The sequence below is a fragment of the Pezoporus flaviventris genome, unplaced genomic scaffold, assembly GCF_033815535.1.
Source record: "Pezoporus flaviventris isolate CSIRO_AGI_PZ_B2104156 unplaced genomic scaffold, CSIRO_AGI_Pfla_v1 ptg000002l, whole genome shotgun sequence".
NCBI lineage: Eukaryota > Metazoa > Chordata > Aves > Psittaciformes > Psittacidae > Pezoporus > Pezoporus flaviventris.
The window spans coordinates 87,976,324-87,992,147 of record NW_026892550.1 but is presented as its reverse complement, the minus strand read 5'-3'; the positions used below and the strand labels follow the sequence as shown (position 1 = coordinate 87,992,147).

The following is a 15,824-nucleotide window of genomic DNA, read 5'->3' as shown; positions in this document are numbered from 1 at the left end:
ACAGTAGTCTCTGATGAGGGCAGGTTAAGGCACAAGCGGGAAGTGGCGTGTAACCCACAGCTGATAGCAGGGCAGTTCTGGTCAATGCCTGTTTCCTGTTCTAAACAGACGCCAGATGATCATGAGGCAGAGACAGGGATTAAGTCGAAGGAAGCAAGAAAGTATATTTTCAACTGTTTGGATGATATGGCACAGGTAAGAGCATTGGTGAGTAACCAGCAGCACTGTCTCATGCTCTGGGGCAATGCTGACAAAGGGGAACTACATGATCTCTCTGTATATCCTGTTCCTATGACAGCTTCTGAAAAATACCAGGATTATGCCTACCAAATCAGCTCATTCTGCATTGCTTTGTAGGAAAGCTGCGCATGAGGGCATGTGGGCTTGATGTGCTGTAGAAAAACATCCTTGGAAAATGGCAAAGTCACATCTCTGGGTGTTGAAATCCTGTGTTTTCTCTTGCCTCTTTAGTGCTCCTCTGTGTGACCACTGGCAAGTCAGTTCTCTGTGTTTAGTATTTCCATTTGTAAAACAGTGACATTGGAAATAATCACCATGATGCAGAAGAGTGTGCTGTCTGTAAAACATGGCTGGGTGGGGGAACAGGGAGTACTAATTCACTGTGTCAATTCCATATGGTTGTGAAAGTTAATTCCAGCATAACCACCCCTGTGAGTGGAGTCTGTGCTAACAAACAAACTAGTACACAAAATTGTCACAACACCAGCACACAAGGCTAGCACAAAGCTGGAGTTTGTGCTAGCAAAGTCTAGATACTGTAGCATTCACAAGCTAACATGCAAAAATGGAGGACCGAGATCACGGGAGACTCTATAAATGGATAAAATAACATACCATTGTGTTTTTTTCTGGCACCTGATCCATGAATAGGATGTTTCTGATAAACCTACTGACAATTTTTATTTATTTTGTACATTTTTTTGCTTACAGGACACATTGTTAAGGATCTGGTAGCACAGTCCTTTGTATGATAAATACACTGATTATCAGAGCTTGCCTGCTACCACATGGAAGCTGTTCATCTTCACTGGAGGGTGACTAAGTGTTTCATTAGCCACTGACCCAAGCGAGCTGAGCACTTAACAGACTGTCTAGAGATCTGACACGCACAAGCCAGAAGACTAGCCACCGCAGTCTGCTGTGTGACTTCAACAGCTACCCCTTCAGACAGCGGGGCTTGCAGGGCATGTGCTCCAGCAAGGAGTAAACACAGTTCGATGGAGACCTGACCATCTGCTCTTTCCCTGTAGCCCTCACCCTTGTCCTCTCTCCTCTAGGTGAACATGACAACAGATTTGGAAGGAAGTGATATGTTGGTGGAAAAGGCGGACCGGCGGGAGTTTATAGATCTGTTAAAGAAGATGTTGACGATAGATGCAGATAAGAGAATAACACCCATTGAAACTCTGAACCACCCCTTTGTCACCATGACGCACTTGCTCGATTTCCCGCACAGCACACAGTATGTAGCTTTTTTTTCCCTTGGGCTTTGAATTGAGGGGTGAAGAGGAGAGCTGATTGTGGTGGAGAACAAATGTACCCGAGGGGCATTATTAAGATGCGTAACCCCTAGGTTTTAGTCTTTTTGTGGTTGAAAAAGAGGATTGCCACCTCTTAAGGTTGTGAGAATTGTGTTGTAGGTGCTTGGCATTTAAAACACTGCAGAGAGTGCTACATTCATTATGTAAATATTCAATAATTACATATGTTTGCATTAAAATGCAGCAGAAATTATGCAATTAGTGCTGAAAGTATCAGTATATCTCAAAGTAATATAGTCTTGATTGTTACTGCAGTAATCAACCTTATCTGCAGTGGGGAGCCAACCCTTTCTCCCAGAACCTTCCCATCTTTCAGGGGTCAATTTGGGGCTGTTTGTTTTTCGAAGCAAGAGCTTTTTCTACAGCAGGCTGGTTTACAGGCACAGGCAACAGGACAAGGAGCTCAGTTCTCAGCTTTGTTGTTGCCTGCCTATGTAGCATTAAATGCCGTGCTCTAACCTCAGCTAACACATTTGAGTGGAACAGAGAAGGGCTCCACCACCCAATGGAGATGTGATGAACTGTCAGGCCTGACTCCCCCTTCTCCTAAGGCTGTGTCACTGAGCACAGCAGCTAAAGCTCAGGAAACCTGCACCCAGCATATTGCTTTTTTTTCCCCTGGGCACTTCATGTAAGGTCAAGCTTCTCAGGAGTAAGTGAAGCCAAATGCGTAGTGCGAGCTTCCCAAAGCCTTCAGAACACCTACCTTTGAATATTCTGCTCTACAGCACTAGCAGTTCAAGGTGCTTTTGCAGGCTGTCCCTTCACCTCATCAGGCAACAGTTACTGGCACAGCACTGTAGTTCAGTGGATGCCATGTCTATGGGTATTTAAAGACTGTGAGGAGCTCAAGTATGAAAATAAAGGGGACTCCTCAAAAAGCCATAGAGTATGTTTGTGTGGGTGCTGCAGAGCAACAGGTTGCTCTGTCACCTCTCCTGCCTGCATGTGTGCTCTTACCTGCGGTATTTCTAGTTCATTTAAGGTACTGTTCCCTCTGTGAAGGAGCTATAGCTGTCTTTTTGTTAATACTTAGCACAAGATAAGAGCAGCTGCTTACCGTAAGGTGGTGGGTACACAATCTATGTAGACCTATACTTACCCTGCACAGACACCTTTGAGCATTGTTATCTATGCATAGATAGTAAGTGATAAATGTAATGAAAACAAGATGGGAGGTTGTTGTGCTAAACAGAGAGAAAGTAAGTTTTATATAAAAACATTCATAAATTTAAAAAATGACAGTATGTTCTAACAATGTTAGTATCATATGCAAAAATCTCTTAATTTGCCCCAGTCCTTCTTACTGTGCAAGAGCTGATGTGTAAGATAGGAGAGATTTGTGGCATAGTGCATTGCCATCACAAATCTTTCCGCTAGTGGAACAGACCATAATCGCATCCTCATTTTTGAAGTGCTCACTTGTGGCTGCTCAGGCAAAGCCCCAGAAAGGCTGAAAATATCACTGGGGCCAACAGCAATGAGAATTTCACCCGAGTAAAAAATTCAGCTTCAGGTCTGTGAATACTAAATGCTGCAGCAGCCGGGTGCATAACCCTGAACAGCCCCTCCATGTTGGAAGCAGTGATTGGTAAAGAGAGCAACAAGCTGTAGCCAGCATGGCAAGCTGATGGAAATTTTGTCTGTGATTGCCTGTGGTTTTGAGAATAGAAGCTTCAAAGCCTCAAGAGATGCAGGAGTTGTAATCTCTCCTGAAAGTAAATCAGGCAGGAAAGAATGTGAGAATATATGGAAGGTGCAGCTTCTGGAAGGAATCTCTGCTGTGGCATGCTTGAGAGGGGCTGTTTTGCTTAATTAAGCAAAACAAGCAAACAGCAACAGAAGTTTAGCTCCCCATTTCACGTATTAAACTGCCTGGCTGTTATATTGTTGAGTACTTCTCAGCCTTTCTGTCAAATTTGCTCTGGCTCTGGCTTCTGGTTTTTCCCCTTTTTTTCAAATAAAGACAGAGAACACAGTATTACTTTAATAGAGATTATACCTTGTTACATAAAACTGTTTGGTAACACACAGTATATACAGAACATACACTCTTTCCAGTGCTTTTGGCTTTATTGGACAGAGGATTATAGTCTTTAGTTGACTGGGAAAATGCAACCCTATAGTCTTCTATGTTTATGTAAGTGTTAGATTTTGCTAAGTGTTCTAGGACTTAGAGGTATTTCACAGTTTTTTAAATGAATGAGCAGCTATGCAGTGTCCTGAGCCTGTCTTGTCTGCAGGTCTTTATGCCACAGATCCACTTATCAAGCTGTTACCAGTTAGAGAAGAAAGGTGACCACATGAGTAAGATTTAAGACAGGGATAAAAAGATTTAGATCCTCTTTCTGACCAGTAGGGATCATATAAGCTTCTTCCTTTTGAAGAGACATTTTATTTCCTAAAAATTATGTGAGGATGTGTTTATCTCCCCTACTTCTTAACAGATTGTTAGAAAATAAATTATGCATACAGCTGATTTTTTACAGCTACAGCTGATTTTCACTGCTTCGTTTTCTGTTTTCTGGGTTGGAATAATGGAAATAAATGCATTTCTGCTTTTGAGGTCTCATTTGTAAGAACAATTATTATGGACGAATTATGGAAAACCTTTATTGGTTTTTACACCTTGGAAAAAATGAGATTTTATGAAAAACACACTTTTGCACAAGATTGCTATGTTGTTATCTCTTAAACCTTTGTATGTTTCTGATCCCAATTATAAAAATGAAATACCAGCAGTTCCATGTACCAGACACCTAGAGTGCTCTAGCAATTCAGAGAGTATTTCATCTTTTTTACTGGGGATACAAAATATTACACTTCTCAAAATTTCCATTGCTATATCAGTAACATTTAAAGGAAAGTCTGTGTAGAGGAAGAAGCTGTAATCTTTCCCCCCAGAGATGCAATTCTCAGACTGAGATAACCTCAGAACCTGATTCCCTCAGGACATTGATGAATCTGATTTGGCATAACCTTTTGTGATATGAATCGTCCCATTGACTGCAGGAGGACAGCTAATGTGCTTTAAGATAAGCATCTAAGGAAGTGTTTAGGCAGACAGGGGCAATGTTTTATCCACTTGGCTGGACTCAGCTCTCAGTGAACTTTTTAAAAGGAACAAGTAAGATTTTTCAGGGGTCTCAGTGACCAAGAGCAGTAAAATTCTTCCTTGCAAAAGGCTTTTAAAACTACCCTTAGGCTTGCACTGAGGCAGAAAGCATGAGGCTCAATCATAAGAAAGAAACAGTATCTTTCTTGCTCTCAGTCTTTTTCAGTCTTTTAAAATAGCTGCTTTGTATTTCTTGCCCTGCCACCTAAAGAGCAACCAATTTGCTTGCTTGCTTTGTCTTACACTGCAGTGCTTGGACCCATGGGGGCCCCCAGGAGTGCCAGAGCAGCCACTGTCATCTTGACACCCATTTAGCTCTCTTCAGTACAGGGTTAGTCTGACTTTCACTGGTTGAGAGAGATGGGCATAAAATAGAGGAGGTTTTTAAGAGCCTAGAAAATGCCAAGCCTGATATGGAGACCTAATGCAGGGCACTGTGAGGAACTGTTAACCTGTGTTGGTTGGTCAGTTGATTTTCTCTCTCCTCCTTATACAGTGTCAAGTCCTGCTTCCAGAACATGGAGATCTGCAAGCGGCGGGTGAATATGTATGACACAGTGAACCAGAGCAAGACACCATTCATCACCCATGTAGCCCCAAGTACATCGACCAACTTGACCATGACTTTTAACAACCAGCTGAACACAGTCCACAACCAGGTAAGGGCATCAATCAGAAGCAGCCAGTGCTTGAAACATTTAGGTCAGTGAGGTCTAGAAGACAAAAAAGCAAAGTAGCATCCCATTTAACCTGCCAGCAAAAATACGATACTCTTTAACTCTCCTTCTGCTCTTCCTCATTCTGGGGCATGCTCTTCTGCTCTTCCTCATTCTCTTTTCTTCAGTCAAGCAGTAATCTTGTGACAGTTTGTGCAGTGGTGAAATGTTGCCCTCATGTTTATGTTGTTGTTGGGGGTGATAAATCCTGCTTACTTGGGAAGTTGCTATGGGGAAAAGCTCCTTAGTCCCTTAATGCAGCAGGCAGGACTGCACTCCCTGGGTCACATCAGTGATCTTAACAGCACTTCTTCAAATTGGCATTGAAGTAAAAAGAGTTTAAATCCTTCTGTGACAGACACAGTACTGTAACCAGTCAAGAGGAAAGAAGAGTTTAGTGGTAATGTGTATTCTTATCTCTCATTGGTTTTACTCCACATGCCACAGTTGACATGGGAACCCTGTGCAAATACCCCCACTCCAAACACATTGCACTCCACATTGGTGGGCTCTGGCTTTGTAGTCATGCTTTGGACTCTTGTATTAGTTTTAGGTGCCCCAGTATTGGGGGGTGCTGGGTTGACAGATTTTATGTGACTAGCAGGCTAAGTTGTTTACTGTCGTGCTGTATTACAACAGGGAAAGGAAACTCTCCAGGGACCAGGAACAGCAGTATAGGAGACTGAAGCTCAAGAAATAGCTACTGTCTTTTAAGCATTTTGGGAACAGGCTGCTCAAGATTCATTCCAGAGATTGCAGGTGGCATTGCAGAAATAGTGATGGAAAGCAAAGGAGCTAAAGGAGTCTGTATAGATATACAGGGTGTTCCTGTGTCACTCAGAAAACCAGACTTCATTACTCAGTTCTCAATGCATGTAATCACAGAAAGTTTTTTTGGAGGAATTCATTAAGCAGATGCACACAGAGATAGATCATGGCTTGGTGTGATAAGGTATTAGTTACAAACACTGGTTCCCTTTCTTGGCTGTGTCTGAGATGCTGACTAAAGAAATGCATGCTACATGCTTCCCTAGGCCCCAGCTGCAGGGCAGAGGCACTATTTCTACCACAGTTGCTAGCAGGAAATGCAGACTTCCTTTCGTTTCCTTGCTGCTCACTTGATGCTGAGATCAGTTGTTGGCTGAGGAGGTCCATGGTAATCTTAATTCTCATAAGGGGTGTGTGTTGTGAGCAGAACTGGTATCTCCAGTGTTCCTAGAAGAAGCGGTAGAAACACTTCCAGGAAGGGTGTTGTAATTTGAACAAGCTCTAAACCTTTCACCATTCTGTTCAACATACAACTCATCTTGGCTCGCTGGTGCTCCCTATCTTTGCAAAGCATATCTGAGGATTGCCTCCTTCCAGTTAGGACTCCTGAGATGAGGAGTGTGCGAGCTGTTGTGGTTGCTGCTCAGTGTGTTACACAGGGGAACAGATTGCACTTCCAGAGGGGGAAGGAGGAGGAAGAAGAAATGTTTCACCATCGCACCCCTTGTGGCTATGGTTGTGGCTGTGGCAGTGCAGCATGGTCACCCTTCTCAGGCCCAGTGGCAACCAGATCAGTGTGAAATGCTTGGCCTGCTGCATTCTGCAGCCCTGATCAAAGCCTCATCCTGGGTTCGTATATTCACCATGAGAAAGTGTTATCTGACCAACCTCCAGCAGTGATGCTGGTCCATTTGCATGGAGGGGAAAGGTGGGCTTTGGTCAGGTAGAGCTTAGCTGCCTAGACATGAATGCTAAGGACATATTTTTATAGCGCAGTGCCAGAGCTGTTTAGGGGTTGTTTGTCTGCAACTGTTACAGACTAAGTCCTCATGAAAAACAAGTCACCCTCAGATTTCTAGATGTTTTGAAGAATCCTGGGCTGATTTTTGTGGCTTTGCAACATCCCCTGCTGGAGTTTCTGCTCTGAGATTTTAAAGTCATGAACTTTGAAAGTAGTATTATTACCTCCTGTTGTGCCTTCTGATTCTGTCAAATTCAAAACATAAGGGCATGTGCCATCTTAGATACAAGGTAGAGGAAACGCTGGAATGAGTCTCTCCTCTCAGGACAAGGCTTCACATGGCATGGAGGTTCTGAGTTTCTCTTACCTAAGAAATGTGAGCTGCTTCTGGAGCTATGTGCATGATGAGTGAACAATGTGATCTGGGGACAGTACCATTTTCTGAACCCATCTTCATCGTGCCGGAAATCAGAGCCAGTCGAGTGATAAATGGAACTACAGTTGTGCTTTGGAGAGCGTGCTGTCTTTGAGCAGTTAACAGCAGTGCCATGTGGCTGGAGATCCCATTGCATGGTGCAGCTGCGGTCATTGAGGCAGACTCTGTTCCTTCTCCTGTCGCTACCCTTACCTCTGTGCTCCTCAGTGTCCGGTTCTACCCCTTCTTTGGTTTTGTTTGGTTTGCTGTTTTTTATTTTAGTCTGTTTTGTTTGGTTGTTTTGTTGTTTGTTTGGTTTTTTTTACTTGCACTATTTTACTTTTTTATTTTATCTTTGGAGTTTGCTTCTTCTGGCGTACCCATCTCCCTCATTTTTGTTTGTTTTTGTTTTAATTCCCGTCATTCCTTTAGACCACCAACCTGGCTCCCACCTCCTCCAGTGCCACTATTTCCTTAGCCAACCCCGAGGTCTCCATACTAAATTACCAATCTGCACTCTACCAGCCCTCAGCGGCATCCATGGCTGCGGTGGCCCAGCGGAGCATGCCCCTGCAGACAGGAACAGCGCAGATCTGTGCCCGGCCCGACCCCTTACAGCAAGCTCTCATCGTCTGCCCGCCAGGCTTCCAAGGTAGGTAACAGCCTCACCAGGTCTTGGCTAGTCACTGCTCCCTCCCCACTGCAGTGTTTCGTCTAGCTCGTGTTGGAAGCAAGCTTCCTTTGTGCAGGGCATACAGTAGAAGTGCTGGCCTAGTAAATCAGAGCAACGAGGTTATTGCAGATGGGAATGTTTGCAACAGTGGAGGGTCTTGCAGGCACCTTCATCATGAGTTGGAGGTCTAAAGGAGGTCTCAGCATCATGAGGGTGGTCTAAAACAATAGGGCAGGCTCTGAGATGGAGCTGGGGAAGAGCATGGGATATTTGTCATCCTTTGCCCTGAGCAGAGTTTGAGGCTGTTCTGCCTCACTTTGGCAAACCTGAAAACTCTTCCCTACAACGATAGATCAGTATATAAATAATGGGTTCATCACTTCTCGGTGATGTAGTTGTTAAAAGGAGGACTCAGGAGGTTAATTCAGCAGGGAGTGTGGTGCTGGTGGAGTTGAGGGTTTGCCCTCATAACAGATGCTCATGACCATTTAGCAGTACTGTTCCTTTAGCACCATCCCTGCTTCAGATAGCTCTGCCTGTGTATACTGGTAGCAGGCACCACAGTGTCAGACAGCTTGGGTGAAGATGAGATGTAGCCACTTGTCTTTCTCTTGACTCTACATGCTGTATCAATTTGGAAAAACTAGCTAGGTATCTGTAGGAACTGGTCTAAATAGACCTCGGTTCAGCTGGTGCAACTTCTGCTCTTCATTTCTACAAGCCTGTCTGTGGAGCAGTCTCTAGGCACTTGTTAAATGTTCTGCAGGATTATCAAAGCTCTTTTGAACTAGTGGAGTTCAGCTAGACCTCTTCTACATAGTTAAAATGCATCTCAAGGGTTTGACTTCAGAAATGTATTGCTAGAATATGTAAGCTAACATCTTCCACTCGCTGTCTTGAGAAAGTTCTAAAGCAGAGGAGGTAGCAGAGGCCCTACCACATACTAAGGTGGTGTGCAGGGGGAAGTTTTCTCCAGCATAGTTAGGCTAATGTGTGTGTGGCTGAGTCAGCAGTAATTGGAGTTTGGGCTGTGCTCGATTACATGGTCAAATCAGAGCCTTTTAAATAAGAGCCCTGAGAAGCTGTGCAAGAGAAAATCACCTGTCCCCTTCAAGGCTGAGGGATCACGTAGTTCTGGATTCCCATCCTGCTTTGTTCAAAAGAGAACATTTCTGTGTAGCAGTGGGTTTTGGCTGGCAAGGACCATTTTCTGTTGTCAAACCAGAGAATGTGGGAAAAGAGAAGTCATTCCTTCCCCTCTCTTCCTTTTCTCCCTGCAGACACCGTATTGAGATGTCTCCCACTTATTTGAGATACCCTAAAAATGTGAACTCAGTTAATCCCTTAACAGCTTTGAAAATGTCTCTTCCTCCCCCGTATACATGTATCATATTTATGAACACTTAATGGATAACTTTGGGTGGGGGTAAAATATGTGGGACTCTCAGAGCCTAATTTTTCAGAGGGACTAAACGCTGCAATTGAAGTTGGCATCAGAGAGTGCCTTTAGGCACCTCTGAAAAGCAGACTCATGTTCCTAGTAATTTTGTTGATGGCTAATGCTGTACCTCCTGTGCTGGTGGAACAGGGTTACAAGCCTCCCCTTCGAAGCATGCTGGGTATTCAGTTCGGATGGAAAATGCCGTTCCCATTGTCACTCAGGCTCCTGGGGCCCAGCCTCTTCAGATCCAGCCAGGACTCCTCGCACAGGTAAGGAGCTCTGAAGCACCAAGCTTGGCAGGTATTATTTGTGTTGTTCAGCTCTTGGAGGCTGAGGAGAGCAGCTTTGTCTGAGGGCCTTCTGTGGTGCAGGTCGGGGACTTGGGCAGCCATAGAACAGTCTCCGGCTTTCTCCAAAATGTCCAAACCTCAGTTCACTGTTCAGCTCAAAGGCTGTGTCAAGAGTTGCCAAAGTCTCTGGAAAGACCTTCTTTCCCTCTGCTTCTTCATTGGAGTCAGTGGGAGGCCTCAAGGGAAGCTGTGTCAGGCCTCTGCTGAAGAGGAACAGGTAATAACCTTCCTGCATCCCCTTGAACTTGTAGTCTCAGCGGTAGTTTGTAGCCAGCAGCTGCACTGGTGAATAGCATGCTGCCAGGAGATACCTTTCATACTTTAAGCTTGTACCCTTCTGTTTCATGAGCTGCCCCTCTGCTCTTAAGTTAAGAGGGGGCAGAGCCAGGGGCCCCGCAAACAAGAAGCACTCCTTGTCAGCAGCACTTATTGGCACAATTGTCCAAAATGCACTCACATGTAAAGCATGGTTTCTCCTAGGAAAAAAAATACAAACAAGAATGGGTAGCACCAATTGCACGCATGTTCTCAAGCAGAACCCCAGCTCCTCAAAAAAGAGGAGCAGCTCATTCCCATTCCTCCTTGTGCTGGCTTCAGTGAATCTGCAATTGTATTAAGTTGTGCAGCCTGGAAAAGGTAATTTACAAGTCAAAACTCATGCCTCTGACTCAGGATTGGTTATCTGCCATGCTTTCGTTAATGGCAGTGTGTTCATAGGCCGTCAGGTACCAGCAGACTTCAGGGTTTGTCAGTCTGTGGCACTGCTGGAGTAAGACTGTGGTGCAGTGGCCTTTTTTTGGCAGCTGCCTCTTGTGTTTATCTGGTGAAGACAGATAGAAACACAACTTGCAGGCTGAATGATTTCCATTAGCTAACGTGTCCTACCCCTTCCCAATAACAGTCTTTGTTAGAGGGCTGTCTGAAACATCAGACGTCTCTCTGTTGAAGCATGTTGTAACAACCTACATGGGCTTTCTTGCTTGGTAGGAAAGGAGAATTGTAGGGGAGAGAAAAACAATGTCAAAGCAAGAAGCAGTCTGCAGGCACAGTTGTAAGCACCTATTGCTTGTGCAAGAAGTCAGTGGGTGAAGGAGCTTTGCATTCCCCGCCATTTTGACAGACCTCCTCAGGTGTGCTGTTACATGGGGCTAGAAGAGGTGAGAGTCAGGTCTGAAACATCCCAAAGACAGTAGGATCCTGAAAGATCTCAGGACCTCTGGCTCCCTCTTTCTTCTTGAGGTATTCTTGTTGGGGTCACCACACAATCTGTGGGAGGGATTGTTCAGGAGGAGCTTTGCTACCAGATTCTGTGCTGCCCCTGCTATGTGAATTCCCATTTCATGGGCAGCTCCTCTTGTGATTTCTGCTGATGTTTTATTCACTGTCACTTCCACAATGGAATTGAAGCTGTTTCTGAGAAATGCTCCTCACTTGCATAGATTTTTATTTATTAATAGAACAGAAGTAGTCTGCCTGTTGATGTATCTGCCCGTTTCATGGAGTGAGAAATGCTAGCTGCTGCTCTGATGGCAAGGAGCTCTGATGGATGCCGGTGGCATCTGGTGTCTGTGGGCCTCACTCAGTGCGGGCTGAGCAGCTGGTCTGATAAACAAATCTGTACCCAATTCCAGTTTCCTGAATGGAAAAACACAGCTTCTTTGTAATGCATTGTAGTCACATCTGATCTCCGAGCGGCTGTGTGTCTCTCTCCCAGCAGAGAGCTATTCCTCACGCACAGCTGCTTATCTAATGCTCTTCAGATCGGACCGTGTGACTGCTCCAGCTACTAGAGGGACTGTCCCCAGCGGAAAGCTTAGTGCCTCCCGAGCCCACTTCTTGTTTTCCACCCTACTTATTTGTCCCCCTGATCAGGCATGATGCTGCCGTTTGTGGTCCCAGCGCTGTGTTAGTGCCACCACGCTTTTTCCCCTGCCCAGCACACAGCGCAGGTCACTGTGCTTGCCCACATCAGGATGGCTGTGGCTGGCAAAGCCTTACTGCATCCCAGCACAGCCAGTGTCCAGCTCTCCCTGTGCATTTTAAGACTAGCAGTCCTAGAGGAGGGAGAGAAGTTGGAGGGGTCGCAGGCAGAGGCAGGGATGGATTTTGAGCATCATCTCTGGCAGCTGTGTGTCTGCAGCCTGTAGCATGGAGCTAGACAGAGCAAGCAGTCTTCAAGACAGAGCTAGTGGCTAAAGTAACTCTATAAAAAAAGTTAATTTGTAACTTTTCTGGGTCTGTTTTCATGCTCTCAAGCAAGTGTGGTCCACATACCATATGCAGAGACCAGTGAGAGGAGGCTGATCCTGTCTTTGCTAATAGCTCTCTGCAGCTTCAGATCTCGAAAGAGACAAATCTATACAGTTTCCTGGCAGGCTTCCATGAGGTGTCCCAGAACTGTCCCCTGTCCTTGCATAATGCCCTGAATTCTTGATTTTCTCTTCTTTTAACTCCTTCCCAGCAACACTTCTTCCCACTGATGTCCTGCCACCGGCTTTCAGAACAAACACGCTTACTCCGTTAGTCGTTCTTGCTTTGTGTAGGAAGCACAAGCCTTCGTCACGCTGGGGGAGCTGCCACTTCCTGATGCATGGGCCAGTGCAGCAGCAGCACAATTTCACAGTAATGCAATAACTGAGAACAGGTTGCGGCTGCTGGCACGAACCTCCTGTGTTTAAGCACAGCACACTGTGCTAGTGCATCAGCCTAGACAAGTCTTATCTGCAGATTAAATGATTCAGTGGTCCTTAACCTAATAAGTGAGGAATTTGTGCCTGGACCCTTATGCTGCATCTGAATTTATGCACTGCAGTCATAAAAGGAGCTTAGATTTGTTCGGTTTTCTTTCCTGAAAAGGGAGGAAGCAGTTTTCTCTGCAAGTAAATCCAGGTAGTCCCATGAGACTGACTGCAACAGTAGTTCAGTCTCCTCTTTTAAATCAAAGCTGGGGAAAAAAAGAAAAAGGAGAAAAAAGCTTTTTTCCTCCCTGATCTTTTTGTGTCTTTGCCTCCCCTTCCTATCTGCTCCAAGCAGCACCAGTCCATAGTTATGGGTCCTTAGATGAACAGCTCTCTGTAGCCCTGTGATGGTCCATCCTTTGCAGATTGCAAATGTTGCTGGGAGGCCTCACTGAGCAGTCTTTTCATCTACCTCAGCAACATAGAACATTAGAAGGCAGACAAACTTTGGAGCCAAACTGGGAAAAGCTAGGTTTTTTGGAGGGGGGTGGTGCTTTTTTTGTATGTTTGTTGTTTTTTTTTTTGCTGGGGGATATGAGGGAATCAGGATTCTTGAGAGGATAGAGATGGGGACAAATGCATGCCTGCAAGAAGCCTCCCCTCTAAAATTCAGCCTCCTTAGAGCTATGGGATAACACAACAGGGGCCCAGTATAGTAGTACTGGCTGGGACTAAGGAGAGCCCTGCATTCATCAGCCCAGGCAGTGAGAAGCTGCCGCAGCTGCCTTCAGACAACACATAGGAAAGAAAATTTCCCAAGTCGAAAAAATAGTCATCTGACTCAGGTGTGGAGTCACCAGAGCAGGACCACCTGAATCATGCCTGTGGCAGCGTAGCTGGAGGGATGGTTGCATAGTATAGTGATGGCTTAACTCACAGGGCAGAGATTTCTACCCCTGGAAGGGGGGCACCAGCCCCCTGTTCTCTTTTCTGATCCTTGAAAAGTTAATTCTCATTTTTAGATCCTTTAGGTTCCTTTAGGTCATGTTGGGGTGGGAAGGAAAATTGGCTGTAGGAGGGGGGAAATAACAATGGGACCATGGTGCCCAGTTGATCTGGAGAGTCAAAATTAAAAGGTACTAAAGAGTTTGATGTTTGGATTGAAATGCTGGCCAAATTCAATCCCTCCCATTCCTGGTTTAAAACATAGCTGGTGCTTTGGATGGCAAGGGTATTTCCCACCGCTTCTTTGCACTCTCTATATTGATAAATTTTACTGCTTTTACAGTGACTCCTAGCAGTATTTGTCATCTCTGACTAAAATGTGGTAAGAGCTAGGTAGTATGACCATGATTGTTACTAAGAGCTCCAGCTGAGCATGGGCCACCACTTACACTCAGTGTATGACGCCTCTTGTTAAGAAATTGTTTTCCCTCTATCTGACAGCAAGCATGGCCCAGTGGTACTCAACAGATCCTGCTCCCTCCAGCCTGGCAGCAGCTGACTGGGGTGGCCACCCACACTTCTGTCCAGCATGCCACCGTCATCCCAGAATCCATGGCAGGCACCCAACCACTGACAGACTGGAGGTAAACTGGAGGCGCGTGGAGTCTCCCTGAAGTACCCAGCAGTGCTGGAGGAGGTGGGAGGGATGGGGTCTTGGGAGGCTGCAGAACCAGGGGGAGAAGGGCAGCCCACCTGTCTTAAGAGCTATGAGCAGCTTCCTCATTCCCCATTCTTGGAGTGCTGTGTCCATGCCACTCCATTCAGCCACTTCCATGGGGGAAACGCTCCATCCAGGGGGGGGCTGGGAGCCAAGGAGTCCCCTGGAGAAGGGAGCCTTGGTGAAGGCAATGGGAGCCTGTGAAAGAGGCATGTCAAATGTGTGCGTGTGTCCCCACTTTGCAGGAACAGCCACACTCATGGCAGCCACTACAACCCCATCATGCAGCAGCCCGCGCTGTTAGCCAGCCACGTCACCCTCCCTGCAGCACAGCCCGTCAACGTGGGTGTTGCACATGTCATGCGCCAGCCGCCCACTGCCACCACCTCTGCCAGGAAGAGCAAGCAGCACCAGTCGGCACCCCGGTGAGTGCCGTGGCTCCCAGTCACCACCTGGTGTACCTGGGTGGTTCTGAATGCAGCCCTGCAATGAAGCAGTGCTGATGAGGGGGATGTTTGCTGACATCTGTGAGGCAAAATAGTGTGTTCCATGGCCCACAAATGATTAGACAGCACTTTGTGACTTTGGGCTCTTTGCTGCTTCACTTCCATATATACCCAGGTCAGGAGAGAGGAGGGGGTAAGAGGCAGTCAGGCACATTCAATACCCAGTGAGCATCATTTTGTGGAGGAGTTAGTGGCTGGAAGGGGATGCAAGATGGGACACCGAGGACTTGTTCATATGTCTCATTATGCAGCTGAGATTACTCAAGGCCTTGCAGTCACCATAATTAAAGAAGTAATTACATTCTCAGGTCAGCATGGCTCAATGCCTAGTCACCACATGTTTTCTTCCCACATCATCTTGAAGAAGCACTTCCTGGGGTGCAGTGTCTCCATTTCCACAGGGTGGTGCATCTTCAGGAACATGCGCTCACGTGTGCATGTGAGATCTGCCCTTTCAAAAACAATGGGATGATGACCTATCTTTTGAGCTTGATGCCATGCAGTGTGGTGGACTGGGGTGGCTCTAGGCCACCTTCCAGAGCTCTAGCTCCTAACATAGATGGTTGGCACCTATGTTCAGCAGTGCTCTTCAGCAACAAATACCGGCACTGGCCTTTTTAGAATCACGGCAGCATAAATCAGGGAGCATTTTTTAAGCATATCTCATACAGGGACAGTCTTTAGACACCTAAATCTACCAACTCTCATAGGAGACTGGGTTTTTGGTTAATACTGTATTATGTGGCACAGCTCACAAATGGTAGGATGATTGCAGTGCCCACCACAGCACTGTAATCTCGGCCAGAGGACAAGGCTGTTTAAGATGTATGTGTAGTTGTTCTGGGGAAAGTCCTCTGGGCTCTGAAATTGTCACATTTCTTTAAAAAGTTCAAAACAGTGCAAAGGAGGAACCAAAATGGGTCACCCCTTGTGCACTGGCAGAAACAGAGGACCTTGTGATTTTACTGGAGGACTG

At 45.9% G+C, this 15,824-nt stretch overlaps 1 protein-coding gene across 4 annotated transcripts in view; it reads left to right on the top strand.

Moving 5' to 3' along the window:
- Nucleotides 1–15,824, top strand: part of HIPK2 (homeodomain interacting protein kinase 2) — a 137,323-nt gene that overhangs the window by 97,064 nt on the left and 24,435 nt on the right. For 3 of the 4 annotated variants that reach the window (XM_061444957.1, XM_061444958.1, XM_061444956.1), the window contains exons 5-11: nucleotides 109–195; nucleotides 1,299–1,483; nucleotides 5,174–5,336; nucleotides 7,970–8,189; nucleotides 9,799–9,920; nucleotides 14,126–14,268; nucleotides 14,588–14,767. In XM_061444957.1, the coding sequence (XP_061300941.1) occupies nucleotides 109–195; nucleotides 1,299–1,483; nucleotides 5,174–5,336; nucleotides 7,970–8,189; nucleotides 9,799–9,920; nucleotides 14,126–14,268; nucleotides 14,588–14,767 (1,100 nt within the window). The remainder of the gene's footprint in view (nucleotides 1–108; nucleotides 196–1,298; nucleotides 1,484–5,173; nucleotides 5,337–7,969; nucleotides 8,190–9,798; nucleotides 9,921–14,125; nucleotides 14,269–14,587; nucleotides 14,768–15,824) is intronic. The other variant, XM_061444959.1, reaches the window with a different exon arrangement.